General features: G+C 38.3%; 2 protein-coding genes across 2 annotated transcripts; both read left to right on the top strand.

Annotated features, from left to right (window-relative positions):
- Window positions 1–2880: 2880 nt before the first annotated feature.
- On the top strand, window positions 2881–3815 carry K441DRAFT_669491 (uncharacterized protein; the record flags this gene model as incomplete). The annotated part of the gene is made up of 4 exons (XM_067650150.1): window positions 2881–2883; window positions 2942–2998; window positions 3048–3491; window positions 3543–3815. The coding sequence occupies 4 exons, from the start codon at window positions 2881–2883 to the stop codon at window positions 3654–3656; spliced, it is 618 nt and encodes a 205-aa protein (XP_067497711.1). The 3' UTR covers window positions 3657–3815.
- Window positions 3816–3846: 31 nt separating this feature from the next.
- Window positions 3847–6916, top strand: K441DRAFT_621663 (uncharacterized protein; the record flags this gene model as incomplete). Its single annotated transcript, XM_067645973.1, has 7 exons — window positions 3847–4323; window positions 4385–4534; window positions 4589–4683; window positions 4753–4987; window positions 5071–5570; window positions 5634–6297; window positions 6355–6916. 7 exons carry the CDS (start codon window positions 3847–3849, stop codon window positions 6751–6753), a joined length of 2520 nt encoding a protein of 839 aa, XP_067497710.1. The 3' UTR covers window positions 6754–6916.
- Between the last annotated feature and the right edge of the window lie 13637 nt (window positions 6917–20553).

Raw genomic sequence — 20553 nt, 5'->3', positions numbered from 1 at the left:
CTAATAACGAGCCCATTATAGTTCTTACTATAAGGTTCCGTTATAAAGTAGAGTATAAGATAGCTTTTAATAATTAGTAACCTACCTATAAACCTCTTACAAAGCCTTAATTTTATTAATTATAGCTTTTATATATAAATTTATATATAGACTATATAAATCTAGAAAAGCTTAATATTAATAGTAAGAAAGAAGCTTAATCCGGCGCTAAATTACCTAAAAGTTATCCTCCTTAATCTAATCGCTTACTACCTCTCCTCCTAAAAGCCTTTATTAAAAGGTCTTCCAGCCTATTAAATCCACTATTCTGTTCCTAATTATAACGCTTTATACTCTTCTTACTCTTATTTAATCTTTCCCTAAGCTCTATAACCTTACTAACAGTTATCTCCTCCCGCTTAAATCGTTGCTTCCTTAGTTAAAGCTCCTCCTATAGATATATCTCCCTTAAAGCCGCAAAGGCTTCCTATAACTTAAAATACTGTTCTAGAACTATATTGTAATTATTTATAATTGTAGCGCTATTAAGATTAGCGCGCTTATAAGAGCGAGCTAGGTAGGAACCTTTATATATAATAAGATCGCGTAAAGATTTATCTATTAACCTAGTAGCAGTTAAATCGCCTACGGAGTTAATCTCGCTAGCTTCACACTTAGAGGCTCGCTTTAGTATAGAGGTATATAGTTTGTACTTATCCTTACGCTCTTATTTAAGCTATTTATTAGTTTTAACTTCTATAAAGGCGCGAAGAGACTTTGGGGAAGATTTGAAGGAATAATATAAATTTTATCTAAATCTAAGGGTATATAGCTCTTGCTAAGAACAAGACGTTATATAAAGAAGAGAAAGGAATAATAAGAGAATTATATAATTAAATAGTTAGTGGCTTAGTGGTTAATGCGTACGTATATACGCACGCGGTCTTTAACGGACTTTAGTAGAATTTAATTAATCTGGCAGAATTTGGTTAAAGCGTTGGAATTTATAACTAGGCTAGTCCCGTTACAACTTCTCCCTACTTTTTCTACTTTTTCTCCTCTATTATCTTAATAATTTAATTAATATAGCAGTTGAACTTATTAAGTTACTCTCTTTCTATCCCCTTATTACGACCTACTAGAAACTAATTACGCTTACCAATCTAGCTAGGTAGAGTCTTTTATTTACTATTTATGTTAACACCATTTTTACTACCAAATATTACTTAGCGCAGCTAGGTTAGCTTAAAATTTAGCTCCCGCTTAAGGTTTATAAGAAGCCCCTTATAAAACGCATTATTTAATACAGCCTTTAGATATTACTCCTTCCTTATAACTATAATCCTAGCAATATCTAATTTTAGGCCCTCGCTCTAACCAATAAGGACCCGCTTTGCATACCTCTTACCTATAGTTTTCCGTATATCTATATTATACTTTATACCTACGGGCTCCTTAGGCTTAGTTTCAATATCCTCCGTAGAAGTCCTTAACGCTTACTTCTTATTCGCCAACGGCGTTGGTTACTTAGTAGATAATAGGATTATAATTAGAGGCTGCGAGGGAGTAGAAATTCTATTTTACGTAGGCGTCGTCGTTTAAATTAGAATAGGCTAGGCCTTATGCTAGGCCTCTATATAAGGAGGCGAGGATTAAATTACTGGTAGAGGTATACTTAGCTACGGTAAAGGGGCAACTCGAGGTATAGGCGACGACGAGAGTTCGTATACTAAAGGCAGTATACGGCTTGCCTACGGCAATAGCGGTAGCGACAAAATTGGCTCTACATTATACATATTCGCAAATATAAAGCCTATACGTAGATTTTAAAAGTATAGCTGCGATTAATTAATCTAATTTAATCGGCCGCAAATAGGTAAGATAGGTAAGTAGGATTTGGGTTCGTTGCATAAAGTGGCGGTAGCTAGACTCTATGGTAAGGACTCTGCTAACTGTATAGCTAGAAGGTTCCTACCAACTCAAATTTAATATATTGGTGAGAGTATAAGGTGGCAAGGCATAGGGTGGTAAGGCATAAGGTGGTAAGGTATGGAAGCGCGTCTCTTAAAAATTACGTTATCGCGACCCTTACACGTAACTTCGAGGTCCGAATAGCCTTATTGCCGCGGGCACTACTAAATCAACTACACCTCTTACGGTAGGTGGTTAGGTGTCCTGGTTAGGACACCAGGTGTCGCAGCTGGGCCACCTAACCACCTTTTGTGTAGAGTTATGTAAGCCACCTTATTTTACTGTGTAAGCCTCTCGCAGGGGGGGGGCGCAAGGGGGGGTGTAGGGGGCAAATCCTGCGCCAAACTATCTGCAGTAGGTGGTTCTGGAGGTGTCCTGCCAGAAAAAACGGTCTAATATTAAAGCTTTTTAATTAACTATACTAAATATTATTTCGGCTTCCTGGCCAAGTTGCTACTATTTACCGCAATATTTAAGCGTCAAAGACGTCAATGAGACGCCAGCACCCCTGCCGCCGAGTAAGCGCACTGACCAGAGGCCTCAACACCAGGCTATAGGCTTATGAGGCGTGCATATACGAAAAGTAAGAATTCGTTGCCACACAAAGGGATGGCTTTGAAACTCTTTTGAAACCAGCAATTGGGACTTGGCGACGCCTGCAGTCGTCATTGGCATACGCAACCAGAACCAGTCAAGAGAAGGCTGAAGATAGGTTGGGCCGAGTGTGCCTTGTCGTTCTTGGGTTTTAGTCATGATGGAGGGCAGCTTTTCAGCCTTGTGTTCTTAAAGACGGCGGAAAAGGATAAATAGTGCTACCAACCTGGCCCGCACCGCGTTTCCCTTTCGCCATAACTAACCCCTTCGAGACACAGAGCGAGCGTGTGACATTTTAACGCTTTCTCACATTTCGGTACGCAGATATAGCCCGCAATGGTAGGTCAGGATAGCCATCTGACCGACTATATACTCCTCGATTAACATTTCTCAAAAGGCCCAGAATCACGGCGGTGACTTCGTCCCATCCGGCGCTCCATTGATCTCTGGCTATGTAGGGTGACTCGTTGAAAGCCATCGCATTAGCTAACCTTTCACTCAAGGATGCGCAAGACCATGGTGGTGACTTCGTGCCAGGTACGCGCTCTTTAAGAGGAGGTCCCCATGAAAGCGGGTATGCCACAGCAACTACACACCAGCAGTACAGCGGGCAGCAGGACTACCCTACGAGTCCTCAACAGGGGCAAGGCTATCGGCCTGCGCAGACCCAATTTACGCAACCTCTGACACAGTATCCGACACAGCAACGGTTCCAACCTCAGAGACCGGTACATAACCCACCACCGGCACAATATACGACTCCTTTTCAGACTCAGCCACACTCACGACAAGCTCAAGGTTCACAGCAATTCCCGGTGCAGGCCACTCACCCAATGCAGTCCCCTGTGCAGCCGACACCACCTATGCAGTCTCCGACCCAACAACCTCAGATGCAGCCGCTGGGCCACCCTCCCCAGCAACATCAACCTGGGCCTAGCTCATATCAGGTAAAGTTTTCCCCCTTGCACTTGTGCATGCGTTTCTTATTTAGTTTAAAGCCACCTTCAACCCCTCAGACCTATCAATCGAGCACTGGTTACTCCTCCCCGAGGGAAGGCACATCGGTAAGGAGTGGAGTAAGGAAACTTGAGAAGTTCTTCAAGAATTTGTAATTAATGACGTTTGCACAGATCAGGAAAGTCACTCCACAGACTACTGGTCAGTCGCAATCGGCATGGGTTCCTCAGCAGCAGCCTATTGTCTCTCAGCAACCGACTGGTAATGGCATGGTGGGAGAGTACAATGGCGTAGTCATTCGTGTACGTAGGCTATCTAGAAATCGATCTTTCTATAGCTTATCGTATGATTTCTGATCTAACGCTTTCAAAGACAAGTTCTGCTAGCGCGCTTAAACTCAGAGGATACTGGCACATCAGTGATGTATATACCAGTCTCCGGTGGCCCAAATATCCACACATCTACCGCATGCCCGGCCTCCGATACCTGCCGGATCCGTTAAATCCCGGTCCTTACAAACATAAGGACTGCTTGGGCCGTGTACACATAAGCAATGACTACGATGATCGTTACATAAGTCGGTACGATGGCAAGATTAAAAAGCTGACTATTCAAGCGGTCGATACAACCTACGATGGGCCCGCCAACACAACCTGGCGGAGAACGTTTATCCGCAACAAAGCACCTAGATATTTTCGACTCGCCAATTGGCCGCTTGACCATGTTGATTACAGGACATATCCAAATCCGACGAGTGAGCAGATGGATATGCCAAGGGTAATTGGCAAATGGATTGTTGCGACTATACTGCTGGTGGTTGTGGTAAGATCTCCTCTATGGAATATTTCGCATAATCTAAAATATATGACTAAATCCTTTGTAGATCGGCTTGGAGATCCCGTCAAGCGTCCCACCAATACGCAACGGCGGCAACTATGACGCTTTTCCATACGCGTATTGGGGCGTTCCAAAGGCGACTCGAAATCTCATAGAGAACCGGCCAGATGAACGCCAACGGCTCGAGCAGCGGTTTGTGGAAAAGGGAATGGTGCTTCAGGAACGTGTATATGAGAACAGGGATTACAAGGATTCAAACCGGCTTCTGCGACCCACAAAGCTATGTTTCCTAAGGCATCCGGAAAGCAAGGAGATGCTTGGAGCGGATCCTGATATCACGGAAAAGTAAGTATCCCCCGCCCTCCATGAATAGATGGTTCATCCTGTCAACCCCATCTGACGAATGAATACCAGATGGGTGACGCGATACAAAGAGGAGAAGGACCTTGAATATATATTCGTTGCTTACTCTACTGAGCAATTCCGACATAGCGGTGCTGGCTCGATAGAAGATCTGACGGAGCTTTGCAACTTAGCCGAGCGCGCTGCTAGGGATGTCGGCGTACCCGCTTATTGGGTTGCGTGCAGTTGCATGCCGAAGAGCGACGGATCTTTGATAACACCGGAAGGTAGAGAGGTCCAAGAGGAGGTATGTAGCTTCTCCATGTCTCCTAGTGGCCCTTTTTCTGTATACCGATTTGGAACGGGCACTTCGCCTGCTGATGACCGAAGGTATATAAATTATCCGACATCATCCGTGGCGCTGCGCGCTCCGTCATAGTCGTGGGTCCGAATCACAATAGGCCGCACCTCACAACGACGCGAGATGAGATGCTTCAAGATTGGGGCTCTCGCGTCTGGACCTTTCCGGAGGTGCTGCTTTCGAAAGAAGGTGTAAAGATTCTGGTATATCAGCGCCGCAACCATCCCCACGAGCGCTTTGGAGATCCATTTGAACTGCCTAAGAATCAGTTTGCAGCAAGGGTCTGGCGGAAAAGGGAAGAAGATGGCATTGCCATCGACGACGCGAAACTGGCGCGACAATTGATCGACCATTACGAAGGGAACCTTATCCTTACTAAGCTTGAGCTGGTCACGTTAGCGCTGCAATGTCTGTATAGTCGCAGCGCCGGGAAATTTCTCGATGGAGACCAGGCGTACGCTCTCATGGGGCTCCTACGGACAAGACCTACGATCGATCCCACTGATACTGCCTTCCAAGCCTTTGCTCGGTGAGTCCCTCTTCCTGCAAACAATTTCACGTCTGAACTTTCAGATTCTGATCAGAGCTACAGCCTCTCTCTTGCAAACGACAGCGATATGCTTCTCGAACGTCTCATCTGCGTCCTTCCTCGAACTCCTGACCAGCCATGGCACTCTATGGATGACGTATACTCTGCTTGCCTATGGGATATATATCCCTCGACTCAGATCTCCGGCATCGCCAATGACGACACTGTCATTATCGATGGACTGCGAGCCGCGAATGTCCGCTGGAAGTCATTCTGGCCTGTTTACGTGAATCAGATCGATTCTTGGAAAAGATTCGGTGCGCGATGGGCGCTGCACACGAGCGGATACTTATTTCTCGTTGGATGCAGCATAGCAGGAGCCGTTAGGGGTAGTATCGTTGGGGTTGGGGTTGGCATCATTCTCATCTTGTGGGGTCTGACGTGGCTAAGCCTAAGCCCATGGCTCATTCGCATCATCTATGGTGGGAAGTTCTGGGGCCAGCAGAGCTGGCTTTTTGGCTTCGAGGGCTATATGGATATCGGAGCGATTGAGAGGCAGATTTTCGCATCCCAGAACAAACTTGCCTGGAGTTGCTTTGGAAGCCCTTTGTCACAGTTTAGCGTTGACAAGGATGGGAATTATGAAGGATTGGATCCAGTGAAGTCGGATCCCAAGGTTGCGGAGATGGTTGAGGAGGCGAAGAAAGCCAAGCACGGGGAGATGAGGGTAGGTCTACCGTTACACAATCTTTCGTTTGAGATGGGTCTAACCGTCTATTTCTAGATCTTCACTCTTGTCGACACGACGACCCTTGAAGTAACCCTTTTCCAATCCATCCGTCCGCCCGTCGCCTTCCTCCTCGCCGGCTCCGAAGGCGGCATGCAGCGCGCTATTGGTGTCTCATATGACTGGACGACAGCGACTCTATACCGGGAGACGGTGCTCCGGATGCAGACTCCACTCATAGAAATGATGGATAGGATTCCGAGGGCACGACTTGGGTTGAAGAGGAGGACGGTCCCGGCGGCACCGATTGTGGGGCCGGCTGCGGGTGCGCCGGTCGGGCCGTTTATGAGTGAGCCGAATGTGCATTGGCCGCAGGGGCAGGAGCAGGGGACTGTTACCTCAGCAGGCTCAGACGTGATTCCGTTGGTGCGGATTTCCAATCGGTCCGCAAGCTGACTAACTACATTCGTGTCCACCGGAATCACGTCCGAGGCACTTTCCCAATGTTTATTCACGCTCCAACAATATCCACATTGCGGAGGTAGCGGATATTGAAATAACTCAACACCAGTATTTTATATTATTTCCCAAAGTTATTTGATTATAACAGAACCTAGGCTTTTAGAATAAATTAAATTTTATTACTTAGGTATTTTCAGGTCTTATAATTATTTTTATTAAAAAAAATTGTGTTATTAAGGGTCATAGAACTCTATAGAACTCTACTAAATGCTAGCTAATATCTATAAAACTTATAGATTTACAATAGCTGCCCTAAAGAACTTATTATAGCCTAGCGGATATATAGTGTCTATATGTAAGGCAGTATTGCTAGGGTGTACGGTAGGGAGCAGGCAAGCCGAGCATGAGTCACATAGGGAGTCGATGGAAGAGGACGATATGGTAATGAGGGTAGGCAATAGCCTCGTACGGAGAGAGACGAACCGATGGGGGAGGAAGGAGGCTGCAAGCCCGAGGAGCTTATAAGGGGTGGCCAAGGCCTAGCCGAAGGCTAGCCTTGGCAGCCCCTAAGAGCTCCCGGGATATAGCCGAGTAAGGGACCAAAAGTACCCTTACACTATATTATAGTATATAATACCTACTAAACCTTATCGCGCGCTAACTACTAAGTTATAGATATTTAGGTAAATCTACTATATACTAGTACTAAAACCTACTAAATAGAGAAAGGAAGTTAAATGAGGTGCTAGAATAGCTGTAGCTATATTAGGTATTAAATAATTAAACTTAAAGGAGTTATAAAATAGACTAAAAATAATAGCTATAGGACCATTAAGATTAGCTTTTTATACTTTATAGAAAGAGTAAGGCCTAATAGCTAAATAAGGTTAATAAGGCTATTGCTTTTTTATATCTATATTATAAATATATAAAGTAGCTTAAAGCCCTTAAGTAGTTGCTATTTAAGGAAAAATATATAATACTTATTATAAGAACCTTTTTTAGTAAGAGTATAATAATATAAGTAAAACTAAGTTAGGGTAGAAGTAGTTAGGGGTTAGGGGCTAGGGGCGGAAATAAGAATAGAAATAAGATTGGGAATAAGATTGGAAATAAGCTGCTATATATATATTTCGTAAGCGGGGTTAGGACAAATATAGTAAAGCCCTAGTTATGCTTAGACCTAGCGCATATACTCTTTACTTTAATTAAGATATCTACCTAGCACCTTGTCACAGAGTAAGTATAAGCGACGATAATATATAGTAAGGTAGATATTATTAAGCTGTATACATAAACTATATAAGGAGGTTAAGACGTTACGTAAGGAAAGAAGGTAGGAAAACAGGAAGAAAGGGTATATATCGTTAACTTAGTTACTTAGTTAATACGTATATAGGCAGAATAGGGTTTAGGTCGTGGTCCTGGCAGAACTTTTTTTTTATATATATCCATTATATTATACTACGTACAATACTGCGCATGCAGCCTCTAGGCTATAGCGCTATAGTTCTATATACATAAATCCTTTCTAGGCAGCTTAATATNTACTAGTAGCTATGTCCTAGTAGTTTATAAACCTCTAGACTAAAGGTTTACCGCTCCCTAGTAAAATACTAGGTTACGACAACTATTAGGTAGTATTTGGCAGAACTTAGCAGAATTTAGTAGAACTTGGCAGAATATAGTAGAATGCCGTAGATTACCGTTAGATTGCCATTAGATTGCCATTAGATTGCTATTTCGCGGTTAGTCTTTAATTACTAAGTTAGTAGAAATAGGTAGATGTATATAAGGTGTTACGGGGGTGTCCCGTAACAGTACCCCCCTTTAAACTTAAGCTTCTGCGAGATAGGGCTATGGTAGTTTTAGGTAAAGTCTATAAAAGTCTTCTGCGGCTTATATAAATCCTATAAAGTTAATAAGTTCCTAAGAGGACTTAGTAAAGCCTCTCTATTTCATAAGATATATATATTAGCGTTTCCGTTTATCGTACTTAATATCATTAATTCTTTTAATAAAGTACTCGTTCTCATCATCTACTTTAACTGGTAGGGGAGGGTCTTATATCTATTTAGGCAGGGCGTCTAATACGGGGGTAGTAGGGTAGAAGACTAACGTATAGAATATAGGGTGGATTTTAACCGTATTAGGGAGCTTTAGTTAGTAGGTATAAGGAAAGATAACCTTTTTAACCTTATAAGGGCCAGCGTTCTTCTAATTAAGTTTCTTAGTAGGTTATTTCGTATTTAGATTTCTTATATCTAGCCAGACAAAATTACTAATTTAGTAAGCTAGTACTAGGGTTTGTTTCTTATTCGCTGCGGCTTTATAGATAGATTAAGCCCATATTATCTTATTAGTAAGGAACTGTTATAGTTCCTCCATCTTCTTTACGAATTTATTTACTTTTGCGACTTATAAGGCGTAATAAGCGGGGTAAGGAATATTACTAAAGGGTTTAAAACCCATTTATAGGTGCTAGCCGTAATTGGCTAGGAATAGGGAGACTTTCGTAGTTTCTAAGACGGAATTATTTATAGTAAACTCAGTAAATGCGAGCCAGTTAATCTAGTTATCCTATAAATATAACGTGTATATCCAAATATACTGTTCCATTATAGCATTTACGCGTTCCGTTTAACTATCCGTTTCTAAGTAATACGCGGTAAATAGTAGTGCTTTAATGCGGAGTTAAGTAGTTAGTTCTTTCTAGAATGCCGAGATAAACTGGCTGCCTTTATTAGAGATAATCGTTTTAGGGAGTCTATAGAGTTTCCATACGTAATCTAGAAATAGTTAGATAACAGTAGGCGTTAATATATTAGGGCAGGCGATTAAGTATCTCATTTTAGATAGTCGGTCTATAACTACTATAATGTTTATACAGCCTCTACTTTTAGGAAGGTTAATAATAAAGTTAATTAAGATATCCTTTTATCTTTGGTCCAGAACAGGCAGCGGCTTTAAAAGACCGTTATACGTCTTATACGAGGCTTTAGCTCGCCGGTAGGTATAGTAGCTAGAGATATACCTTCGTATTATATTATATATATTCAGCTAATAATACTCCCGTTAGAGTAGTTCTAGGGTCTTTCTTCGGCCTAGGTAGCCGGCGATAGGTAGGTCGTGTATATGTTTAAGGAGTTTAAGCTTAAGCTTATCGTAATTAGGGATAACTAGACGGTTCTAATAATATAAGCGGTTTCCATAGGCTTTGTATTTACTTAGAGAAATCTTTTTAGAGCGTCTAATGCTATTTTATATTAGCTTAAGCGTATCTTAGATAAACTCGTCATTTGGGTATTTATTAACTATAATTTATTTAATTAATTAATTAGTTATTTTAAGGACGTATACCATAAGATCTTTAGTAGAAGGGTTAAATAGTTTAAGGCGAAGTAGGGTCTAATTTTAGTAAAAGCGCGCTTTTTTTAGGGCTAGCGCGTTTTGCAAGCATTGGGTTAGGGTATTAGGCTTCTAACCTAAGACGTCTAAGCGGTATATAATTAAGAATCGGAAATGAGATAGATATTCTAACTAGCGGGCCTAACGATAACTTAGCTATTTCGTAGTTATAAAGTACTATAGGTTCTTATAGTCGCTAAGGACCTTAATTAGAAATCTAGCGCCTTCTAGTTTAGGTTGCTATTGTTTAAAACATCTAATAATAGCTAACAATTCCTTATTGTAGATCTCGTAGTTATATTCAGCTAGGCTTAGTCGTTTTAAGAAGTATACTATAGGGTGTAATACTCCATCCTTGTTATATTAAGACAGGATGCCTCTAATAACGTAGTTAGATAAGTCGGCTTTTATAACACTTATTTAGTTTAGGTTAAAGTATTAGAGTATAGGCGCAGTAGTAAATATAACCTTTAAATAGGCAAAGGCCTTCTTATATTCCTTATTAAAGATAAAGACTTTATCCTTTTAGGTTAAGGCTATAAGGGGTAAAACCAGGGCGGAGAAGTTATTAATAAACCGTTAGTAGAAATTAGTAAATCCTATAAAGGCTTTTACGTCTTTAACGTTTTTGGGTTCTTACTAGTTTACAATTACTTTAACTTTCTTTAGGTCTATTTATATACCGTTTATAAAAATAAGGAGTCTAAGGTATAAGACTTCCGTTTTATAGAACTTGCATTTATCTATATCCAATTATAGACTAGCTCCGTATAGGGCTTATAGAATAAAGTTAACATATTTCCGATATTCGGTTAGGTTATTACTATATATTAGGATATTGTCGATATAAGTAGTATAGAAGATGTCTAGGTAGGGGCGTAGGGTATTATTTATATAATGTTAAAACGAGCTTAGAGCGTTTGCGAGGCTAAAGGGTATTACTAAGTATTTAAATAGTCTATATCGGGTACGAAATGTAGTAAGCTATTTATCCCCCTTTATAATATGGAGACGGTTAAATATAAAGATAATATTAAGCTTCGTATAGTAATAAGCCTTACTTAATTAGTTTAGCGTCTCTTATATTAACGGGATCGGATATTAGTTCTTAATGGTAATGGCGTTAAGAGCTTAGTAGTTTATATAGAAGCGCAAACCGCCGCTAGGTTTCTTAACGAAGATCACTAGTACGGCTATAGGCGATAAGCTTGCTCTAATAAATCCTTTACCTAGGTTTTTATCTAAATACTTTTATAGTACTTAGAGTTCGTTTTAGGATATCCCGTATAGGGGTCTAAATCCAGGCTGCTTTCCTTCTTTAAGTACAATCTTATAGTCGTATAATCGGTGTTCCGGTAGCTTATCGGCTTCCTTTTATAAAAATACCTCTAGGCGGTTATAGTACTCTACTAGTACCTTCATAGTAGGGTTAGTGTACTTTTTTGGTGCTAAGGCCTTTTTAATATTAGCTATAGTGATAGCAAAGATCGTATGTTTAGGTTTCTTAGCAAGTTACGCTAACGGAGTAGCTCTAATTATGCGGATATCTAGGGTACTAAGCTTATTCGGCTTGTCTATAGTTTCTTATTTAGGTTTAGGTTTAGTATTAAGTATAGAGCTAGTATTAGATTTAGGTTCGGGTTCTTTAAGTATTCTTTTTATTGTAGGATACTAGTCCTTCTAGTAGTTTTATATACTAAGCTTAAGTTTCTACTTAGTTTAGGGCAGTGTAGTGCTTAGTAATAACTTATAGAGCTTAGTGGAATTTTCGGATCCTTAGTGGATATTGGTGGAAATCTTATATTAGTAGAATCTAGTAGATTCCTCGGATACGGGGTGGACAGTCATAGAAATTTTAGGCTAGTAGATCTTAGTAGATTTTCAGATTTTAGTTCTAAGTCTAAGCAGCAAGTTATAAAGCACTTCTGCTTATAACGGGAGGCGGTAAATAGAAGCTTAAGGTTGTTCTAATTAATAGTTACCTTATATAGCTTTATCTAGGGTTATCTAAGGATTATTAAGTGACCTAGGGTGGTAACAAAAAGCTTAATTAGTTCTTTATAGTTTAGGTATTAGAGTCTTAGGGTTACCACATAAGTAATACGGCCTAAGACGGTGCGTTTGCCATTAAATCCAAATACGTTAATATGCCGGTTAAGGGGGGTTAGGGTAAAACCGTTATCTTATATAAAGATTTTATTAATAAATCCTATGCCGCTAGCTCCTATATTAATTAGGATTTAAGTATTAGCCTATTAACCATTCTACCAGAGATAATAGTTAATAGTTATACTACGGTCCTAAGAGTTGGAGTTTATAACGTTAAATACGTTTAATAAGATCTTATAGTAAAGCTGTCCTAAAGAGCAACTTAGCTCCAGGACCTTCCTTTTAGAGGTAATTAGGGTGGGGTTCTTATAGGACGTCGGTTAGAGCTTTATTCTTACAAATAGTGCTTACTAATTATTAAGCTAGAGCCAGATAAAGATTAGGGACGGTAGCTAGAGGATTAGGGCGGTAGGCTACTAGCATTAGCTATTTATAGATCTTTTTAAAAAGGGGTAGAGTAGTAATTGGAGAGGTAGAAGTTACTTCTATATTTAAAGTAGAGGCCTAGCTTAATACATTATTCTCATTTAGAGGACCCTAGTAGGGTATATTCTAGAGTCCTAGTGTTAATATCTATAGCGTTGGGGTGCTTAAGCTAAGATAACTTAGTAGACGTTTGTGGGGTTGCCGTATTATATTAGGGGGCGGGCTTTAGTATTAGGCGTAGTATATTATTATACCGTTTATTAATAACGTTTGCGCAGGCATTAAGGGCTTACAGTAGGTCTATGCCTATTAGGGAGGTTTTTAGTTTAGGGCTTAGGGATTTAATAAGGCTATTAATTAATACGGAGTTGTTCCAGCCTATTTCCTTTACGTAATGGTTAAATTCGGAAAAGTATACTAGGAAACTTTTCGTTCCTTAAGTTATGTAGTTTATTTTTCTTTAAGTAGTAGCTTAGCGGTTTAGGTTACTATATATAGCTTTAAGAAGTACAACTAGGCTTTATACTAAGTTTAGCTAAAAAGGTTTAATAAGGTCAGCTATATCTTCTCCTAGTTAACTTAGGGTATAATAAAGTCGGTTAGCTTTAGTTAGGTAACAGTTAGCGTTACTAATTAGCTTATTTTTAAGCTAGCTTAGAAATAATTAGAGCTCTTATTATTTACTAGTAAATACTAGGGGATCTAGTAGTTGTTCGGATTATTTTAGTATAGTAGTTAGCTTAGGGTAAGTAGCTATTATAGGTTCGGGGCTTGCGTTCCGCGTGTTCATCTCTAAAGATAGCGTTTAGTCTTAAGATCCTAGCGTGGGCATCTTAAGGGCGCGGACTTCTTCTTAGAAGTCCTTAATTAATTGCTAATATTATGCTTCTTATTCGGCTTATTATTAATTTAAAGTAGCTTAGTTCTGTTTAAGGGCGTCTATAAAAGACTTCTATACCCCTACTAGTTATTTTTAGAGTATAGTTATAATACTGGCGGCCGTTATAGGGGCTTCGGGTTCGTTCTGCATATCAATAGTAGTAGTATAGGTAGTTGACGCAACGTAGTGTTACGGAGTAAGTATAAGCGACGATAATATATAGTAAGGTAGATATTATTAAGCTATGTATATAAACTATATAAGGAGGTTAAGACGTTATATAAGGAAAGAAGGTAGGAAAACGGGAAGAAAGGGCATATATTATTAACTTAGTTGCTTAGTTAATATATATATAGGCAGAATAGGGTTTAGGTCGTGGTCTTAGCAGAACTTAGTAAAATTTGGTGGAACTTGGCAGAATATAGCAGAATGCCATAAATTGCCGTTAGATTGCCATTAGATTACCGTTAGATTACTATTTCGCGGTTAGTCTTTAATTACTAAGTTAGTGGAAATAGGTAGATATGTATAAGGTATTACGGGGGTATCCCGTAACACACCTATATATTAATTAGAGCAGTCGCGTCTCTTTTTATCTTAGTCTAGTAGTTAGAGCTAAGATCCTATATATAAGCTATAGTAATGTCTCTATAGCTTAGGCAGGAATATCCCTAGCAGCTTTCCCTAAGTTAAGCTCTCTACTATATTAGAATAATATTAATATATATAATCTAATATATTTTAGCATTAATAAGAGAAGGTATTATATAGCTAGAAGAGGGGTATAGTAAAGGTTTATCTACCTAGATAACTAAATTTTAAGTAAGTCTATAGAATTTATATAGCCTAGATAGGTAATAGGGCCCTAATTATATTCCTTTTTATATTGTTTCTAGTTTAAACAATATTAGACAGCTATAAGCCTCTACTATATATATAACTATATATATATTTTATATCCTTTTATATTACTCTAGTGCTAGAACTAAAATACTAAATGTAAGCTATAGCTCTATTTCTATAGTTATAGCAAGATTATATACCTTTATTTAGTATTACGGTACTAGTAGAACTTAGTAGAACTTAATAGATAGCTATAGTTATATAACTAGAAGATTGTATATAACTTTAAGCGGCGCTACTTATCTATTTTCTTTTCTTTTCTTTAGCTTCCGATCCTAGTTTATAGACAATCCAATTATATAGGCTTGCATACGTCTTCCTTACTATAATCGTGCCTTAATTAACTAAGTCGCTAATATTATCTAAAGCTTATACTACTCTTTTTTCCTAAAAAGGAACTTAAATATATCTACGGACTATAAATAGGACAGGAACATAGAATAGGACCCTAAGGATATTACTAGGACTATAGGACAGGATAGAACTAAAAGGATATATATAAAATAACTAAAAGGATACACACGGACCAGAACCCCTAAAGAAACTACTAAAAATTACCTAATACTCGTACCACTATGCTAAGAAATATAGTAGCTAGTAAAGTAGCTGTAGGACCCTTAAATACCTCTAATAATAAAACAATTACTATCTTAACCCCCCAGGCGGAACCCGTGGCAGCAAATACCAAAATTAAACAACTACGAGAGCTGCTTAAAGCTAGAGATACCCCTATATTAACCGATGACTTATTAAACAGACTTGCTACGGTCCTTAAGGCCTTAACCTAGCATATAGCATTATTCTAGTCTGCGAAGGTCGCGGACCCCCTATTGCTTACAAACGGAACCAACCCTATATTTAATAATTGGAAGCTTTAACTATAAGATAAGCTTAAAGTTAATACGGACTACTTCCCTTCTACTTAAGCTAAGATGGCCTATGTCTTCGGCCGTACTGGTGGGGATGTATAGATATATCTACGTCCGCGATACGCTTAGGACCTAGCAGACCCCTTCCTCTCTAAAAAAGAGATAATTAACTATCTATCTTCTATTTATAAGGACCCCTTTAAGATATAAAACGCTCGCCTTAATTATAAAGCTCTTAACGTAAAGACGATGGAGACCTTTTTAGCCTTTTAGACCTACTTTTTATACCTAGCTAGCTAAGCCTAAATTCCCTATAAAGACCTAATACTAAACCTCTTTAATAAGCTTACCGTAAACCTATAGCGCGCTATACTACCAGTTTTTACTATTATATAGACGCTAAAGGTACTTACGGACTACTGCCTAGCTATTAACTAAGGCCTCTATTAGATTAAGGTATAAGCTAAGCGGTATAAAGCTAGGGACTCTTTAAACTAGACTATAAGCACTATAGGAACGGCCCGTAACACTTTGGTATAATTTATAACTCCTATAGCACCAGACGTATAGCCTGCCGTTAATTTAGTAGCTAGCCGCGTAGCTAGTCCTGCTATGGGTCCGGCGTATACTCGGTCTATATACAACGACCCCTATAAATAGGCCCTTAGTAATTAAGGAGCTTGCTTTTTATACGGCTAAAAGGACCACTTTATAAAAGATTACTAGATAAAGGCAAAAATAGACAAGATTTTGTTAATCTAGGAGGATAGTATAGAGTTGGAAAAAGAGGAACCTTAGAGAAAGACTCCTCTCTAGGGTTAAAAGGGATTAATATATTATATATTAATCTAGGTCGGCTAGTTAGTAGAAAAAGCTGCACTATCCCTTATACTTTATTTTATAATAGATATTAAGTTTTAACCTCTACTTTAGCTAACTCTAAAGTAAATACCTTTGCCTTAATAGATACCTAATGCGCTATAAAGCTGGCTGAAATTTTAAATGCGCCTCTTAAAAGAACTGCCTAAACTAGTTTTTATTTATAAGTATAATAGACAAATAGGACTACCTATTATAACTATCTTATAGATCTACCTCCGTATTAATGGACAAAGGTAATATAATATTCCTTTCTTATTACGGACCTAGGAAGCTATAATATAATCTTAGGAAGAAAATAGCTAGCCTATTTAGGCTTATAGCTCGATATACAGAGTAGACGGCTTATTTAGCCTAAAACCCTACCCCTAACACCTTCCTTTATAAAAGAAATTAGCATTATAATAGAAAACCTTATATAGCCCTAGATTAATACTATTTACTAAACTGATGCTATGCGTAGGGACTAGGCCTTTAAGAAAAATATACAGCTTAATCCGCAGCGGACTTGTATACTACGCCGCCCCTAGACTACCTATATTACGCCACCTACACTAGAGACTAAGGAAATTAATAGTAACTTAGCTAAGTTCCCCGTAGAGAACTTAGGCTTTACACGGCTATAAAGGAAAGCTAGAAATATTGGACGCTATACTAAACTAATAAACTAGAAGGATAACTTACGGAAAATGGAGCGTAAGCTAAGGAAGACTATAAACCCTATACCGCAAAATATGGCCTAATAAAAGTCCGTAAAGAAACCTATGGACCTTCCCCTAGTTAATATCTACTATATTAGCGCCGTAGGATTTTACTAGAACTTAGCCTAACCTAATACCATTGCCTTTACCACCGGCTTATATAAAATTAATTAAATAATTAAGGAAAAGGAAAGCGAGCTTAGCGGATAAGAAAGTAAACTTATAATAAGGAGCTGGTAAAATAGAAACTGCCCCGTTAATACCAGAAATTTAAGGACGTATTCTTTAATGTAGTATCTAATATACTTCCGCCTTACTAACCGTAGAACTATAAGATTAAGATCGAGCTAGATAAGGAAAACACCCTTAGCTATAGCCCCCTTTATTAACAATCTACCGCCAAATTATAGGCTATAAAGTAGTATCTTATTAATAACCTAAATAAGGGCTTTATTAAGCCTAGTAGTTAAGTCCCTTTTACCTTACCAATTCTTTTTACAAAAAAGCTAAATAATATAACCCACAAGGACCGCTACCTACTACCTCTACTTAATAAGACCCTGGCCTAAATAAGTAGAGCTAAGATTTTNATAAAGCTTAATATCTGCTAGGCCTTTTACTAAATTAAGATAAACCCTAGATCTATAAATCTTACTACATTTCGGACCTGTTACGGATTGTATAAATATAGAGTACTTCCTTTTAGACTAACTAATAGACTAGCTACGTACTAGCGATATATAAACAATATACTCTTTAACTACCTTAATAACTTCTGCACAGCCTACCTAAATAATATTATAATTTACTCTAAGAATAAGTTGGAATATAAGGAGTACGTCTATAAAGTCCTATAACGGCTCCGCAAGGCTAGCCTCTAGGCCGATATTAGGAAATTAGAATTTAGTGTTAAGCGTATAAAGTACCTAGGGTTTATTATTAGTATGGACGAAATTAAGGCAGACCTTAAAAAGGCGGCCGTAATTAACTAGTAGGTACCCCTAAGGACTGTAAAAGGGGTATAGTTATTCTTAAGCTTCTATAACTTCTACTAACGCTTTATTAAGAACTATAGTAGAATTACTTGGCCCCTTAGCTGCCTTATCTAAAAGGACCGGCCCTTTTACTTTAATGCTATATATAGGCAGGCCTTTAACAAGCTTAAGAAACGACTGGTCTCTGCTCCCTTACTCGCCCACTTTGACCTAAAACGGCCCTTAATGCTAAAAACCGATACCTTAGACGGTATTATAGCTAGCATTTATTCCTAAAAGCAGACGGACGGAGAATAGTACCCTATTACTTACTATTTAAAGACTATAGTATATGCTGAGCTAAACCATCTAATTTATAACAAGAAAATGCTAGCTATTATTTCTAGCTTTTAGTACTGGCGAGTATAGCTAAAAGGTACCTCTAAGCCTATTTAGGTAGTTTCCAATTATAAGGCCTTAGAATATTTTATAATAATAAAGGCCCTTACGGCCCGGCAGGCGCGCTAGGCGGACGTTTTATCTTAGTTTAACTTTCTAATTGCATATAGACCAGGCGCCACCAACCGCGCGGACGCTCTTATAAGGCGTAAGTAGGATATAGATAACTAGGTAGCTGCTAAGATCTTATTACGGACTTAGACGCTACTATAACTAGAGCACCTTAACCCCTAAATATAGGTAGAACTAAATATAGACTTTGCGGACGCTAAGATATATCCTATTAACTCTATGGAACTTAACCTTATTAATAAACTACTATAGGTAAATTATACGGCCCCTTCTCTATAGGAGTACTCTAAAAAGACAAAGGATGTTATAAGCCTATAGTCCCTTAAAAACGGACTACTTAAGCACCGTAAATGGCTAGTGGTAGTAAAGGAATAGAACTTATAGACTTGGATTATTGCTAAGGTATATACCTAGGTCTCTACAGCCTACCCTAGAAAGAATAAGACTTATAAAATTATTAGTAACCATTACTACTGGCCCGGAATAGTTATAAATATTAACCGTTATATACAGAACTATAACGGCTGCCGTAGATTTATAATCCCCTAAGATAATCCCCTAGGACTATTAAAACCACTCCTAATACCCGAACGCCCCTAGCAGTATATCTTTATAAATTTCTATAAGTTACCTATAGACTGTGGCAGATATAATATGGTTATAATTTTAGTTAACCACTTTAGTAAGCGCCCGTTCTTAATTCCCTGTTATAAGAATATTAATACTAAAGAGGTAGCCTAACTATATATCTACTACGTCTACCGAATTTACGGACTACTAAATACTATTATATCCAATTATAGGCCGTAGCTTATATCGGCCTTTTGGAATAAGTTTACCTAGATTCTAGGCATTAGGCTAAAGCTTTCTATAGCATACTACCTCTAAACTAATAGCCAGATAGAGATTATAAATTAATATTTGGACTAGAGACTTTAGCCTTTTATTAACTACTTCTAGGATAACTAGGCTAAACTGCTACCCCTAATAGACTATACCCAAGCGACCTTACCCTATAACTCTACTAGATTTGCCCCTATTTAACTAGAAATAGGCTACTTACCCTATATAAGCTTTAACTAGGAAAGACTAAAAGGACCCTAGACTATACGCGAAAAACTATCCTATAAGGAAGCCTAGTAGTACGCTAAGCGCTTAGAAAAGGCCTAAATGGTAGCCCGTATAAATCTAGGAAAAGCCTAAAAGTTAATAAAATAGTAGGCGAATAAGTATAGGCGATATGGTCTAGGTTATAATAAAGAACCAGAAGATAGAACGACCTAGCCGTAAGCTTAACTATTAGATAGTAGGACCGTATAAGGTCCTTAAGAAGATAGGCAACTTATATAAAGTAAAGCTCCTAGATTTAATTAAGGTTTACCCTATTTTCTTACTAGATAAGCTATAGAAAGCTATAAACGACCTATTGCCTAGATAAAAGAATAAACCGCCCCTACTAATTTAAGTTATATCGGCAAAATATGGTACCCTTTCAATGGCCTCAATGGTTAGTAGTTGACGTAATTGGCGCGCAGTTAAGGTCATTTGGCAACTCGACCGACTAGCTTATATCGTGTTTTTTTTTTAACACGCAGCCTACGCGCAACCTGCCTGCAACCTGCGCATTTGGTAATTATAATTATATTTAGAGCATCTGCCTCTTTTATACTAATAGCATATTTTAGATAATAAATAATAAATAAAGGCTATTTTAGAGCTATTTATAAGGCTAGCAAGGTAAATTGTATACACTTCTTTATATAATCTATATATATAGCTAAAAAGTAGCTATAAAGAGTAGCAGATATAGACCTGTCTGCATCTGCCTACCTATCTATATCTACCTACCTATCTATATCGCCTACCTATCTGCATTACCTACCTATCTGCATCTGCCTACCTGTCTATATCTCGCGAACACACTACTATATAAAGCTTGGTAGATAAAAATACATTTCTTAAATTAATAGGATCTATTACAAAGAGTAATTATATAATGCTTTAGCATATTTAAGATACCTTAGAATTATATAACTTTACTATTATTAGCATTAACAAAATGTCTTTTAGGAAATGATTTACCATCCTCTATTATTAGTGGAGGGAACTCTTCT

This window comes from Cenococcum geophilum (assembly GCF_001692895.1).
Source record: "Cenococcum geophilum 1.58 unplaced genomic scaffold K441scaffold_71, whole genome shotgun sequence".
Taxonomy (NCBI): domain Eukaryota; kingdom Fungi; phylum Ascomycota; class Dothideomycetes; order Gloniales; family Gloniaceae; genus Cenococcum; species Cenococcum geophilum.
Note: the sequence above shows the minus strand (reverse complement) of the source record. Positions and strands in the feature narration are given on the sequence as shown.